Raw genomic sequence first — 12,937 nt, forward strand, 5'->3', positions numbered from 1 at the left:
AATATTGTTAAATGGTCGCAATTCTAATGTTTTGGCGCCCCCATCTGACTGACAGTGGTACTCATTTTCTTAAGGTTGAACAGTTAAGGTCATTTTGATCATCTAATCCGGTGGACGCCAACTTTTGTTGCCTGTGACCTGGACGTAACGTTCAGGAGTTGTGAGCAGTTAAACCAAGATGCGACCTTTTCTCCTCGATTAGTTTCATTTAGAAGATTTTAAGAGGGATGAAGAATGCAAAACATTCAGTATTTCACAATAAAAACACCCCAAAAAATGGAGAAAAGTCTGAAAAATCCAACATTTTTGGTAACAGTAATATGTTTTATTTTGCTTTTTTTTTTTTTTTTCTTCCATCAACCTTTGACCCCTCAGATGGGAAGGGTTTGCCCTTGAGGGAAGAAGGAGACACCTGTTTGGACAAAAAACAAATGACTCACAACAGCAAACAGGAGTCAAAGTAATTACACGGTTTTTTTTTTAACCAGTAAATGAAGATCTGACAAATCACATTAAATCGCGTGTGATAAAAATGACTGTACATGAAATGCATGATGACAATACACATCACTGTAATGGGTTCAACATTAACTGTTATCTAATTGAGTCATTATTGAGTGTAGTATGTCAGGGTTCAGCTGCTCCAGCCATTTAGTGATACACTCCTCAGTGTATTCCACTTTTGTTTTCAGCATTTATTTATCTCTTTTCTTTTCAGATGACCAATAACCTGGAAAAAAATAAGAAAGGCAAATAGATTAGTATGGGTTATTGTGTATTTTTGATATTAAAATAATCTATTCAGTTTCATACTGAGATAACACAACGCACAGCACACACACTGTGCGGCCCTCAGGCAGCACCTCCTCCTACACACCTGGGTCAGGAGGAGGACAGGAAAGCCCCTGTTCAGAGTTTAGCGGATTTAGAGGAGGCTATACCCAACAGCATGGAGACGTCGTTGGCTGAGGTCAGCCACGAACCACCGTCCGCCACCAGGATGGCTCCAGTCACGTAGGAGGAGGCCCGGCTGGCCAGGAAAAGAGCGCAGTGGGCCAGCTCTGTCTTGTTGCCTGCTCGCTGCAAAGGAATGGACTGGAAGACACCAGCAGCCTCCCCTGTGGGACCACCTGAAGGATTAAAAAAAAGAAAAAATCCATGCTCAGATGCTCTTACTTACACTGTTATACTGTATCCAAGCTTCCCCACATTTTTTGTCTGACATACCCCCAAAGCTACGTCAGATACCACTTCACTGACACCATCGCCTTCTGATGTCCTCACAAATCTATTTTAACTGTATGTTATTTAACACTATTATTTATATCATAGTAGTTATTGTTACGATTGTATTTTCAAAAACGGATAATCAATGTTTAGGTTGCTTTGGTCAAGTTTGTTACTTCTGTTTGTTACTTATTTGTTACTTCTAGCTCACATTTCAACTGTTCATTCAACACTTTTAGCTGTTTCAATTGCTTATTCCCACCTTTCAGCAAACTATTTCAATTTCTCATTCACTACTTCTTGCTAACTATTTAAACTGTTTATTCATTAGCCTTCCTTTTCTCTTCTTGGCTTGCTTGCCAACTAGCTTTCACACACTCTGCTGGTAATGGTAAATTTATTTTAAAAATGTACATCATTCCAATTTTTAGCTGAGTTATTTGAGGTTACTTTAGTTAATTAGTTGAGCTTTCCACATAGAATGTTTGTGGACAAACTCCTCTCTGTTTCTAAGGTGTATTAAATTGTTGTGCAATATAACAGATCAAACCATTGCTTCTTAAACAGGATTACTTGTTAAATGTTTAACCGATGAATCGGCCGCATTGTCAGTGTCGTGTTAAATCTTTACCCAGTCTGCGGAAGCCCTCTGTGCCAGAGATAGGGCCTGGAGCCACAGTATTGACTCTCACTCCACTGGGCCCCCACTCCACAGCCAGGTGCCTTGTCATAGCGTCTGGGCACAGGAGAGGAAACGCTGAGTCATTAGATTCTCATTTTGATATCATGTCGTAAAAGCAAAAAAAAAGCTCTTACCATTTGCAGCCTTAGCAGAGCCAGCGTGCACCTGGAAAGCATGTCCCCTGTATCCGAGTGTAGCAGAGATATTGACGATGTTGCCGCCATGATTCTGCACACAAAAATGACGGGATACTTAAAATCAATGCAATGAGTAAATAATCAAATCAGCTGGAGCGTGCAGAGGCGGCAGTTAAAATCACATTTCTGGATGAGAAATCATTCAGTGATCTGTGATCTTTACTGCCCTCTTCTGGTGACTAGCATGAGTTGCATAGAGTGAATCTTAATGATCTTAAATGTTAAGTTATTCATCTATGACCCCATAAGTTCTTGCAGATACAGTATGATTATCATTTCTATGCTATGGAAGACAGAAAATGTACCTGGAACCACTTTTCATAAACCACCTTGCTGGCGTTGAATGTACCCATAGTATCGATCTCCATCACGGTCTTGAAGGCATTGAAGGAGAGTGAGGCCGCTGGGCAGAGGAAATTTCCAGCAGCATCTGTCAGAAAAACAGATTCAGAACTAAAACCAGAACCACGAGACTGAACAAAAATCTGACGCGAGACTGGCAAAAGAAGTTGAATATTCCATTAAGTTTTCACATTTTGCTTAATTAAAGCTAAAAATACATGAATGAAAATAGAGATCATCTTGAATGGATGATCTGCCTTTAATTAGACAACCACAGTAATAACCTTACAGTGACATAACAGTTTGTAGAAGTGACTCAAAGACAGGAGATAAAGACAGATGCAGCATCAGAGAAGTTAATGATTAAACCAAAACCTTTCACACTTGACCTCTGTGAAAGAACATTTGCACCTATTCACCCTCCAGACAACTTCATTTGTGTTTGCACCTATGTAGGCAGGATGCATTGTGTAATGATGTAGACCGTGTGCTCCCTCCACAGCCTCAGCAATCATCGGCTCAAAAACATTTTTAGGCGAGGTCACATACTGTTAATGAGGATGTCTATGCGGCCCAACTCTCTGAGCGTCTCATCCACAGCAGCCACGATGCTCTCAGGCTGCCTCACATCTATACGCAAAGGGAGACAGCGGCGTCCGGACACAGCTGACAGCTTTTTAGCGGCCTAAGGAGACACACAATCACGTTGCAAGAGGCCAGCGTATTAACATTTAGCTATGGTGAAAAATACAGAATTCAGGATTGTGGAAATGATGTAAGAGGAATCACCTCTTTGAGCTTGTCCAAGTTCCTGCTGGCAATAACTGTGTCACAGCCATGTCTGAGGGAAAAGAAAGAAATACAAGAAAGTGGAAAAACAAAGAGTCAACACTCAAAAAGCACATGCTGTACTGTGCTGATGAGGACATGAAAATTACTGAATTATTTCAACTTTGGCACACAAGCAAAATTCTGAAAGTCTGACACTGAGATAACACAACCAGAGGGTTTAAAGTACACCCACATGTTATCTCACTCACACATTTTACGGTTTTAGAGTTGCTTCTACATGTTAAAGGTTGATTCTTATACCACACACGAGCACCAATAATGTCTGTGAATGTAAGAGGAGTGAAATTTGACTGTGCGTTGATAATTCTGCAAGATCTGGGCACATTATGGAGAACCAAGCGGATAATCCTCTCACCTCATGAATATTTCAGCTATTCTGAGTCCAATTCCAGATCCACCGCCTGTGATGAAAGCAACCTGATCTCTGAAAAATAAAGCACAAACCCTCTAAGGTCAGATCATGTAGTTGTTACAATGACAATCATGTCAATAACAATTTATTTTCAGACACTTGTTTGAATAAAGTAAAGCAACAAGATCACACCAGGAAATGGGAAATACATTTAAAAGCACATGCTTGCATGCTTACTTAAGTAAATCTGGGCTGTAGACATGTGTGTATGAAGTCAGGCAGTCATCTGTGCCAACATCTTCGGGCAGCAGCTCTCCTTTCCTCTCTGGCTCTGCCATGCTGATAAATAATGCATGTTAAATAGATGCAATCACACTGGCATTACCATGATCGCAGTGCAATAAATGACTGGTCTGCAGATGCAGGAGTTGCACAAAAGAACAGAAACACCTTACAGTTCAACAGGCCCCTGCAGCCGTTTGGTGAAGCTCATAATGCCCACTTTTATCAGTCTACTTATTCCCATTTTTACTCTTTTAGATTCACTTCTCGTGCACATGGTGCCATTTCTGTCACATTACAGAACTGGAAGTAAATCAGCTGTAGTGGCAGCAAGAGTCCAGAGCAGCACTAACAGATCACCTCAAACGCCTTTAAATGTAAGGCAAAGGGTAAAGTGTAACAAGCATTCAGACAGAAACCGAACAGAGGATAACTGAAGTACCGACAGTGAAGGCCTCCCTCAAACTTACTGAGATTTAATTCAGATACCTGGCTCGTAACACAACAGCTCAAGACTTTAAAGACTCACTGACACGCAGCATGGGCCTCAACACAGAGGTCCACCGCACCGCTGGCTACTGTGGGCTGTTTCTATTATTTTGTCTACGCCCGTAAACGCATTCTAAGGCAGCCTGCTGTCAGGACTGAGCGCTGAGGTTCGGTTAGCTTCTGTTACCTGTTGAGACAAACAAACAAACAAACTGAAAGAAGAAGAGTCCAAGTCGTCTGAGGCGAAACACGAGCCGCACACGAAGCTCTTATCTCAGTCTGACGAGGCCTGGTTACATTAATTCCTCAGTCACTAACAGTTTTTCTCAGCGCAAACTATTTGCACCTTGGACGCTTACTTTTTCGCCGTCCTTAAGCGATGTATTATGGGCAATGAAGTCCAGCCGGGGTGCGTTCAAGAGCACAAATATCGCATTGTACCGAACCCAATCTCGTTTGTTTAAAAGTGAAAACGGAATAACAGGAAGGGGACACAACTAAAGAAGAGTTCAAATGCAGAAAGTGCTGTGAGCACTAGACTTTAGAGGTCAGGACTGGTTTGATTCATGCCAGACAGAGACAGCATCGTGCTCCAGGGATTGTACGGTCTGTTGAGCGAGAGAAAAGCCAGTGATTCTGTTGCTCGTCTACAATAACCATCATCTTCTAGGATGGCTCCAGGGAGGACCTCCTCTGGTAAACCAACACTGAAATAAACGATCCAGGGTTTACAGTTGCAAGGCCGATGCCGATCAGTGTGCATTAGTGCAGAGAGGGGCCCTTATCGATCCGTACTTTGGGGTTTGCTGTTGGAAAAAGCCCCATGCAATGGATCCCTCAAATACTTCAGGGATGGATATTCTTCTTTGCACTGAGAGGATCGGAAATGTAAGATGAGGGCAGCTGTAACTTGATTTGTTTTCCAAGAGGCATGAGTAAACAAGTGCATATAAACGTGCTCAAACTTAGAATAAACGATCATGAATGCTTCTGCTTTTTAAACTCACAGGGTGTGTTTACTTCAAATGACCTCCCAGTGCAAATCCTTTTTTATATTTTCAGTGTTTTTTTCTTCTTTCTTATTGCCAGTTTTCACTAATTTAGTTCAATATATCAGGCATATCATTCCAGGTCTTTATAAAAAAAATAATTAGCATGCTGCTTTTAATATCGGTGTTATAATATGATTGTAATGTAGGCAAAGCTGTCAGTTCTGACTGATTTGAATTGCACAACATGGTACAGGTACCATATGAATCCAATTCTGATATAGGAGCAGATGGATGGATGGATTACCAAATTCAAAATGTCTAAATCAATAAACAACTGCTAAGGCTTCCAAGAAAAAAAAACCTCATTAATATTTTTCAACCCACCTGCATGCCTATATAAATGTCAGCAGTAATGCACACACTAAAAATGCAAAAACATGTAAAAATAGTCTGTTTTGAGGGTAGTTAACAGCCAGGTGGCGCTATCGGTCAGCGTTTTCTGCTTGACACCATAATGAAACCCTCTGCAGTCCTCTGAATGAACCTACAGTAAAGAGACTTTCACTCATCCTCCCAGTGTTTCTTTTGTTTTCTTTATTTTTACAAATGTTTCTCTGTCTACTGGTTACTTTTGTATTTTAGCACTTCATTTTTTAAATGTGCTGGAATCAACACAAATAACTTCAAGTGAGACTAAATTTTTTACTCGTGAATCTTGAGTAGAGGTAGCACAAAAAATAAACAAACAAACTGACTCATTTATGTCAGTTACACAGTAATATCTATTCTGAGTTAGAAGAAGAAGAAGAAGAATCAGGGGGAGACATTCCCCTTTATTATCACACAACATGCACTGGACACTGCACACGAAGGTGAAATTCGTCCTCCGCATTTCTCCCATCCTGGTCGTCCTTCCTCCACGGCAGACCAGGAGCGGTGGGCTGCCATCCAAGCGGCGCCCGGGGACCCAATTGCGTTATGTCACCATTGGTCAGGTGGTGATCTTCTTGCATGTTTTTAGTGGGGGTATGTTTTACGGAGGATACCCCAGGTGAACACGGGGAGAACATGCAAACTCCACACAGAAAGGCCCTTTTTTTTTTTTCCTCGAGCAGCAGGCACCGAAGGCATGGTGGAGGACACATCCCGGTGCCCGCAGCGAGAGTCGAACCCGGGACCTTCTTGCTGTGAGGCGACAGTGTTGCCACCGTGCCACCGTGCCACCATAAGCTAACAGTTATACCAGCTCAAGTAGGGATGTATCAGCAAAACCCCTGAATATATGGAGAGAGTGCACTGAATTCAACTTTTCATCTGTGTGTGAACAAAGTGCTGTTGTTTATTTAAAAAGGTAAACAGCCCACCTTTAAAGCTCCAGTGTGTACAATTTAGTGGCATCTAGTGGTGAGGTTGCAGACTGCAACCAGCTGAATACCCCTCCTTCCAAACAGAGGTCATGATGGCTGTTAAACCCAGGAAAGGCCCTCTCTAGGGCCAGTGTTTGGTCTGTCTGTTCTGAGCTGTTCAAGAAGCATGGAGGTGCAACATGAGGAAGACCTGTTGCCCCTGTAGATATAGAGAGCTCAAGGATTCTTATTTTTAGGTGATTATACATAATTGAAAACACACTTATGAATATTTTTATTCCATCTCATCAATAGATCCCCCTAAATCTCACACACTGGATCTTTCAAAAAAAAGAGTCAAGAGTCCACTGTAAAAGGCTGCTTGTTGAACATGTTTTAAAAAATAGATCCTGATGCAGGAACATAAAGGCACATACAAAAGACTGCCATTATATAGACGAGCAGAATCACAGACTCAGACAGTTAATTGTTCCAATGAGCCTGGCACAGCTCGAGCCATAAAGATCCATTGTCCTCTGCTGGCCCAGGGGCCACAGCAAACCTAAGGTCCCACAGCACTGACAGCTGGCCCCGGCCTCTGTCTGTGCGTCTGCTCTGGGTCGGTCTGTGCAGCTTTGCTCTGGCCTTCTGCTGGTGGAGCTGAATTGACGGACTGTCCCTCCTCCTCCAGACCCACCAGCCTGCTGCTGACCTCCCACAGCCTGCGAGCTGCCTCCTCATCCAGGGCCTGGGGGGCCGGCTCCTTTTCTGTCATCACATCATAGTACCTTCCCGTCACCCCCTCCACCTCCTCGGACACCGCCAGGTAGACGCTGGGCTGGGCCCCCAGGTCTGGGCTCTTCACCAACAATGAGAAAAAGGGACCTGTATGTGGGTTGGTGGAGATCACAGGTTTGTTTTAAACTCAGCCAGAATACCATCGTTTTGATCCTTCAGAAAACCACTTCATTTAATTAATTGGCCAATGTCAAGTACCAAAGTACTGAGTGGATTCACGTTGTTGGCTGTAATACAGGATGAAACGCTTGAATGTGCATCAGTTACATTTGTTCATACCCAAATTGAGCACACGTTGCAGATTTTTATTATCTTCTTCACTGACCGTAAATGATCTCAATAACAAACACTGTTCTCCCCACAGTGGGTTTTTATTACCCCTGAGTGCTGGTAATTAAAAAATACTCATTGCAGAGTCAAAAAAAAAAAAGCACATTCATTGATTCCCAGAATAAAATTCTGAAAAGCTGTATCAGCGCCAACATTGGTAGTACTGCTGTACTTTGATTTCAGAGGTTTGTAATATATTACATATATAAAATGTACATGTTACAGTGTGGTTGGGGTGATGTAGATCGTCGTCACTGTCGAGGGAGAACCTTGTGTTGTAGTGATTTTGGTAAATTCTATTTTAACTACAGTCAAGTATTATGTGCTGCTGTACTATAATTCAAGCAGCAAAGCCTGTGGTGTGAACAGTTGAGGTACTTGTACTTAAGTATTTCAGCTTCAGTGCATCTCCACCATGGCCCAAAAACCAAGAAGATAACTTTAAATCAAATAGCGTTGTCAGAAAACTAAACTGAATGTTTTTTCTTGTTTTTCAGTTCTAGATATAAAGTTGACATTTTGTGGGTGAGAAACTTTTCATAACAGAAATACAGTCAGTTGCAATTTATGCTTATTTATACAGAGCAAGCAGCTAAGAATAGAAAATTCAGTGAGGAGACCTGTGCTGCGAATCAGGGCTTAGACATCCTCAGCTAATTGCTGCATATGCATTAGATAAGCATTTATTGATTTCTCTAAATTCAGAATCCAATAAGGAAGCAGGATACTCACTGAGCACAGAGCTCGAGAACTGTGATTGGTGCAGTCCCGTGTGCCTCCCGAGCTCCGTGGCAACAACGCCCGGGTGCACAGCATTCACTGTGACTCCTGTGCCTGTTACAGACAGACACACATACACACAGACACACACACACACACACACAATGGTTTAAAAATATATATCCAATGGCCAATTACAAACAAGCACATAGGCCGTACTCCCTCCCACACAAGCCCACATATGCAACAGCCAGTAGACTTGCCTTGTAATCGCTTGGCGAGCTCTCTGGTGAACAGAACATTGGCAAGCTTGCTCTGACAGTACGCCTGCTTGGTATCAAACTTCTTCTTCTCCCAGTTCAAGTCCTCGAAGTCGATCTTTCCAACGATGTGGGCGAGCGAGGCCAGGTTGATCACTCTGCTGGGGGCGGACTCTTTCAACTTCTCCAGCAGAAGATTTGTCAACAAGAAGTGGCCTGGAGGAAGAAAGAGACAGGTAGTGATGGAGCGAGGGAGAGTTTATTAGAATGTAAAGATAGTTTACATCTGTTTTCTTACTGGGAGTTTTGAAAAAGCAGTTTTCATTTGCCTGTTTTGTCATTCTGTCAAAGTACCTAAGTGGTTAACTCCAAACTGCATGTCGAAGCCATCTTCTGTCTTCCACGCTGGACATCTCATGACCCCGGCGTTGTTTATCAGCACATCCACACGCTGCTCCTCTACAAGACAATAAAGATAATACTGAAGAAACTGTAACAGAGTGTGCTTCATTTCTGTACCTGAACACCGCATGCGTTGCATTTTCTTTCCTCACCTTGTTTGATTCTCTCTGCAAACTCTCGGATGGATTTCACGGAGGCCAGGTCGAGGCGACACGCGTAAACGTGAGGATTCAGGGTCTTCCCACGTATTTCCTTCGCAGCCGCCTCGCACTTCTCCATGTCCCGACAACCCATAATGATCCGACCCCCTTATGATGCGGGAATGGAAAAAGGAGAGTGTGACTGAGAGTAAAATAGCTCCTGAAGATGTTGGATTCTGTGTCTTTTTGCACCCTTTTTTACTGTTCTGCACACCTCTCTTTGCCAGCTCTTGGGCGGTCTCCTTCCCAATGCCTGTGTTGGCTCCCGTTATGACCACAGTCTTCCCATTAATGGTAGCCTTACTGGGACACCGGCCTCCAGTCACATGATTCCTATGAGAAGAATTAAAACAAAGTTCAGCATCATGAAATGTATTTCAACATCAAACACCAGGCGGCATGGACTTCTCTCAGTCTGATTTCATTTCTGTCTTGTCTACCTTGGACCACAAACAGTTGTTTATCATACTTGTGCATGTTACATAACAGGCCTCAAACCTCAGTTCAACGATAATCAGCCTGATGTATTTTATTCAGCACGATGTTTAGTCATACTTTAGAGTGCTCCTTTCAGAGGTCTACATCACTGTTTATCCTTAAGTACATTCTTAATAAGGATTATTCCACTCAAGGCTGCATAAATGGGAATATGCAGCACTAAATTATAATATAAACTAATGCAATAAGGCCCTGCACAGGTTTTTTCAATCACTCTAGCAGGTGGAGCTGGTGTTTTATAACTACATGACGTCACCAACCACACACACACTCACCAAATCTAAGCAGCAACATGAGTGAAAACACCTGGGCGTTTTTGACTAAAGTGGGCCCTACTTTATTGCCTAATCATGTAGAGGGTCCCTGTGTGGGTCAAAATCTAGTTTTAAGACATTAATTATTTCAGTTTTGTGTTCACGGCTTGCATATTTGCGTGTTTGATCAAATTACCACACAAGCACACTTGAGATTCCAGAAGAGGACTGTGCAGACTGCTCAAAGAGGGGGAGGAATGGGGGTTAATGGGGGTTAAAGAGCTCAGTTTTGCTCAGGATCAGTTTCACGAGGGGCACAAAACAGAGATTTTTGTTTGTTTATTTCTTAAACTGCTGGGCCTCGTCTTCAACAAAGTGAATGAACATGAACAGAGCGTCATAAACAACTTTACAGTCCATTCAATCCAATGCAGTCATCCTGATATCAGTGCTGTCCATGTGAAGCATATCCAACTGAGCGGGGAGGTTGCATTTTTAATTGCATAGTAGCAGTTAAATCACTCAATGTGAGGAAAAACTGGACTTCTTACTCAATCACTTGACAGAGTAAACCCACCTGAAATGAAAATACAATCCAGTACAACAACATCAATGTTCTGACCCAACACTTCTCTGACAGTGTCAGCAAATACTGAACCTCATGGGCTGAAGAGCTGTAGCTTATATTCTCTATGCATTAAATACAGACGTTCAACAAATGGTGTCCAAGCTTTATGCCTGAATTTAACACCATATTCGTATCAGGAGGAAATGTGTCACGTTTAGTGTAAAATGCACAGTTACATCATTATACAGTGGCCTTATGACATATTACGAAGAGTAACTCACTTGAGTAAAACAGCGCATCCAAACACTGTCCCAAACACGGAAGCTGGAAGGATATATTTGCTCATGACTCCCGAATAACGCCGGCGACAAAATATATCATTAAAACTGTTTTACCGCTGTTTGCACAGCTCATTTGACCACAGTCCTGCGGCACAAGGTTACAGGCGCATGCTTTTGGCGTCATCAACGGCTAGTAACCAACCGCAGGGAGCGAAAGCCCCAACGGCATTGTGGGAAAAGTAGTCCCTATTGAAATTGACACCAAAACAAGTAATAAGCAAGAATTTTTTCTCAGCATTGTTGAGTGGCATGTGTAGGCCTAAAAACACTTAAATTATGTACTATAAGCATAATAATAGTAATATTGTTGCTATTACTGAAATGTATTGTTAACAATAATAATTTCTAGTGCAATACAACATATAACATTAGTAGTTTTCTAATAAGAATGTTGGCAAGAGTACTTTTTATGACAGCAGGATTTTTATGGCATTTACATTTTTTTTTTTTACAATCTGTACAAATGTACATATATGTAGTAGTTTTTCCAATTCTGTATCCTGTATACTTTTTTTATTTTGACCCCTTTATGCCACTGTGCTTTCTCTTTGCAATACTTACTGGCTGTAACAACTGAATTTCCTCGGTGTGGGATCAATAAAGTCTTATCTTAAAATGATAGTCAGACTGATTTGTGTGTTTCTGTTTCCCTTTCAAAAACTCCTTAATAATTAATCCTGATGGTTGTCGTTACTCCTGAGTGTATTAAAGTGCTCAGGGAATCTACTCTTTATCGAGCATGTACTGTACATGTTGTGTTTTATCATTTAAAAATCATATCCAGGAAAAGCCTAGAAACTCCAATGGTTAATCTCTCAATTGCATTCACATTTGTCGTATATGGCTTCACAACAATGTCCCTGATGATATATTGGAAATAAAAATGCTATGAGAGCGAAATGAAATAGGAGCTAAGGATGAGATATTGCAGGGTTTTATAGGAGGGCTTGGAGTCAGCAGAGCCAGAGAGGACTGTCTGATTCAGTGGGGGAGGGTGATGTGGCTGTGAGCTGCCTTTTCTCTTTTTGCATTGTGGGGGGAAAAAAAGATGTGAAATGACTCTGCTGTTGTGAACGCAGTTGGAAAATCATTCTGCCTTTGTGGAGACAGGTGAGACTGAAAAAGCGACAGCGGCAGATTGAAGAGAGAACTATAGGAGATGGAGAGGTGCTGCTGTGGAGGGTCAGACCAATACCTGGAGGTGTGAGGGTGGAGTAGGGCTTTGTAAACCAGCGGCATGCTTTTGAATTGATTATTCACATTTTTTCCTCTGTCTAAATGTTACTCCACATGTTGTCTAAAGCAGCTGCCGTTCAAAGCAAATGCTGCTAAATTCTCCCGAGATTTAGCCAGACTGCGCAAAGTGGAGAGTTTGTAATGGGGTTTTCAAAGCCTATCGACAGGCGAAAGGTTTTTAAAGTAAATAGCTTTTCCTAATGACAGATGGCTCAAATACTCTCACAAGACTCATTTACTCAATTAACAGACACATAAATTGGAGCATGGGGTGTACCCTGAAAATTTTTTTTTCCAGTTCTGCCACAGATTTTAGTCCTAACCCTGCTCTAAAAACAAAAGTTTCACTTCACAAAAAGGCATATTTCCCCACAAACTTTAAGAGACCCCTCTCAGCTTGAGGCCCAGTGTGAACATCCCTCCACTATGACGCTGCAGTTTTTCGGGCCGCTGTAGGACACAGAGTACACACAGCAAACTCTGCATGAGGATAAATACGAGGACGGCGAAAAAACAAGGCCAACCACCCGCAACAAGATTTGGAAAACTTGAGGTGACACATTAAAAAG

At 42.1% G+C, this 12,937-nt stretch overlaps 2 protein-coding genes across 4 annotated transcripts; both read right to left on the reverse strand.

Moving 5' to 3' along the window:
* Positions 1-353: 353 nt before the first annotated feature.
* Positions 354-4,815, reverse strand: decr2 (2,4-dienoyl CoA reductase 2, peroxisomal). 3 transcript variants are annotated; one of them, XM_076760221.1, is made up of 10 exons: positions 4,611-4,815; positions 3,890-3,991; positions 3,656-3,724; positions 3,238-3,289; positions 2,998-3,133; positions 2,412-2,536; positions 2,044-2,137; positions 1,859-1,963; positions 878-1,130; positions 354-730 (listed from the first exon to the last, which is right to left on the reverse strand). In XM_076760221.1, the coding sequence occupies exons 2-9, from the start codon at positions 3,988-3,990 to the stop codon at positions 910-912; spliced, it is 903 nt and encodes a 300-aa protein (XP_076616336.1). In that variant the 5' UTR covers position 3,991; positions 4,611-4,815; the 3' UTR covers positions 354-730; positions 878-909. The 3 variants fall into 3 exon arrangements, with proteins under 3 accessions (XP_076616336.1, XP_076616334.1, XP_076616335.1); XM_076760219.1 differs by having other exon boundaries at positions 457-730; positions 942-1,130; positions 4,611-4,809; XM_076760220.1 differs by lacking the exon at positions 4,611-4,815 and adding an exon at positions 4,464-4,500 and having other exon boundaries at positions 572-730; positions 942-1,130.
* Positions 4,816-6,017: 1,202 nt separating this feature from the next.
* On the reverse strand, positions 6,018-11,267 carry LOC143339486 (retinol dehydrogenase 13-like). The gene is made up of 8 exons (XM_076760740.1): positions 11,073-11,267; positions 9,686-9,804; positions 9,424-9,579; positions 9,224-9,328; positions 8,873-9,085; positions 8,622-8,723; positions 6,632-7,646; positions 6,018-6,202 (listed from the first exon to the last, which is right to left on the reverse strand). Exons 1-7 carry the CDS (start codon positions 11,135-11,137, stop codon positions 7,324-7,326), a joined length of 1,083 nt encoding a protein of 360 aa, XP_076616855.1. The 5' UTR covers positions 11,138-11,267; the 3' UTR covers positions 6,018-6,202; positions 6,632-7,323.
* Positions 11,268-12,937: the final 1,670 nt, after the last annotated feature.

Source organism: Chaetodon auriga, chromosome 20, assembly GCF_051107435.1.
Source record: "Chaetodon auriga isolate fChaAug3 chromosome 20, fChaAug3.hap1, whole genome shotgun sequence".
Classification (NCBI taxonomy): Eukaryota; Metazoa; Chordata; class Actinopteri; order Chaetodontiformes; family Chaetodontidae; genus Chaetodon; species Chaetodon auriga.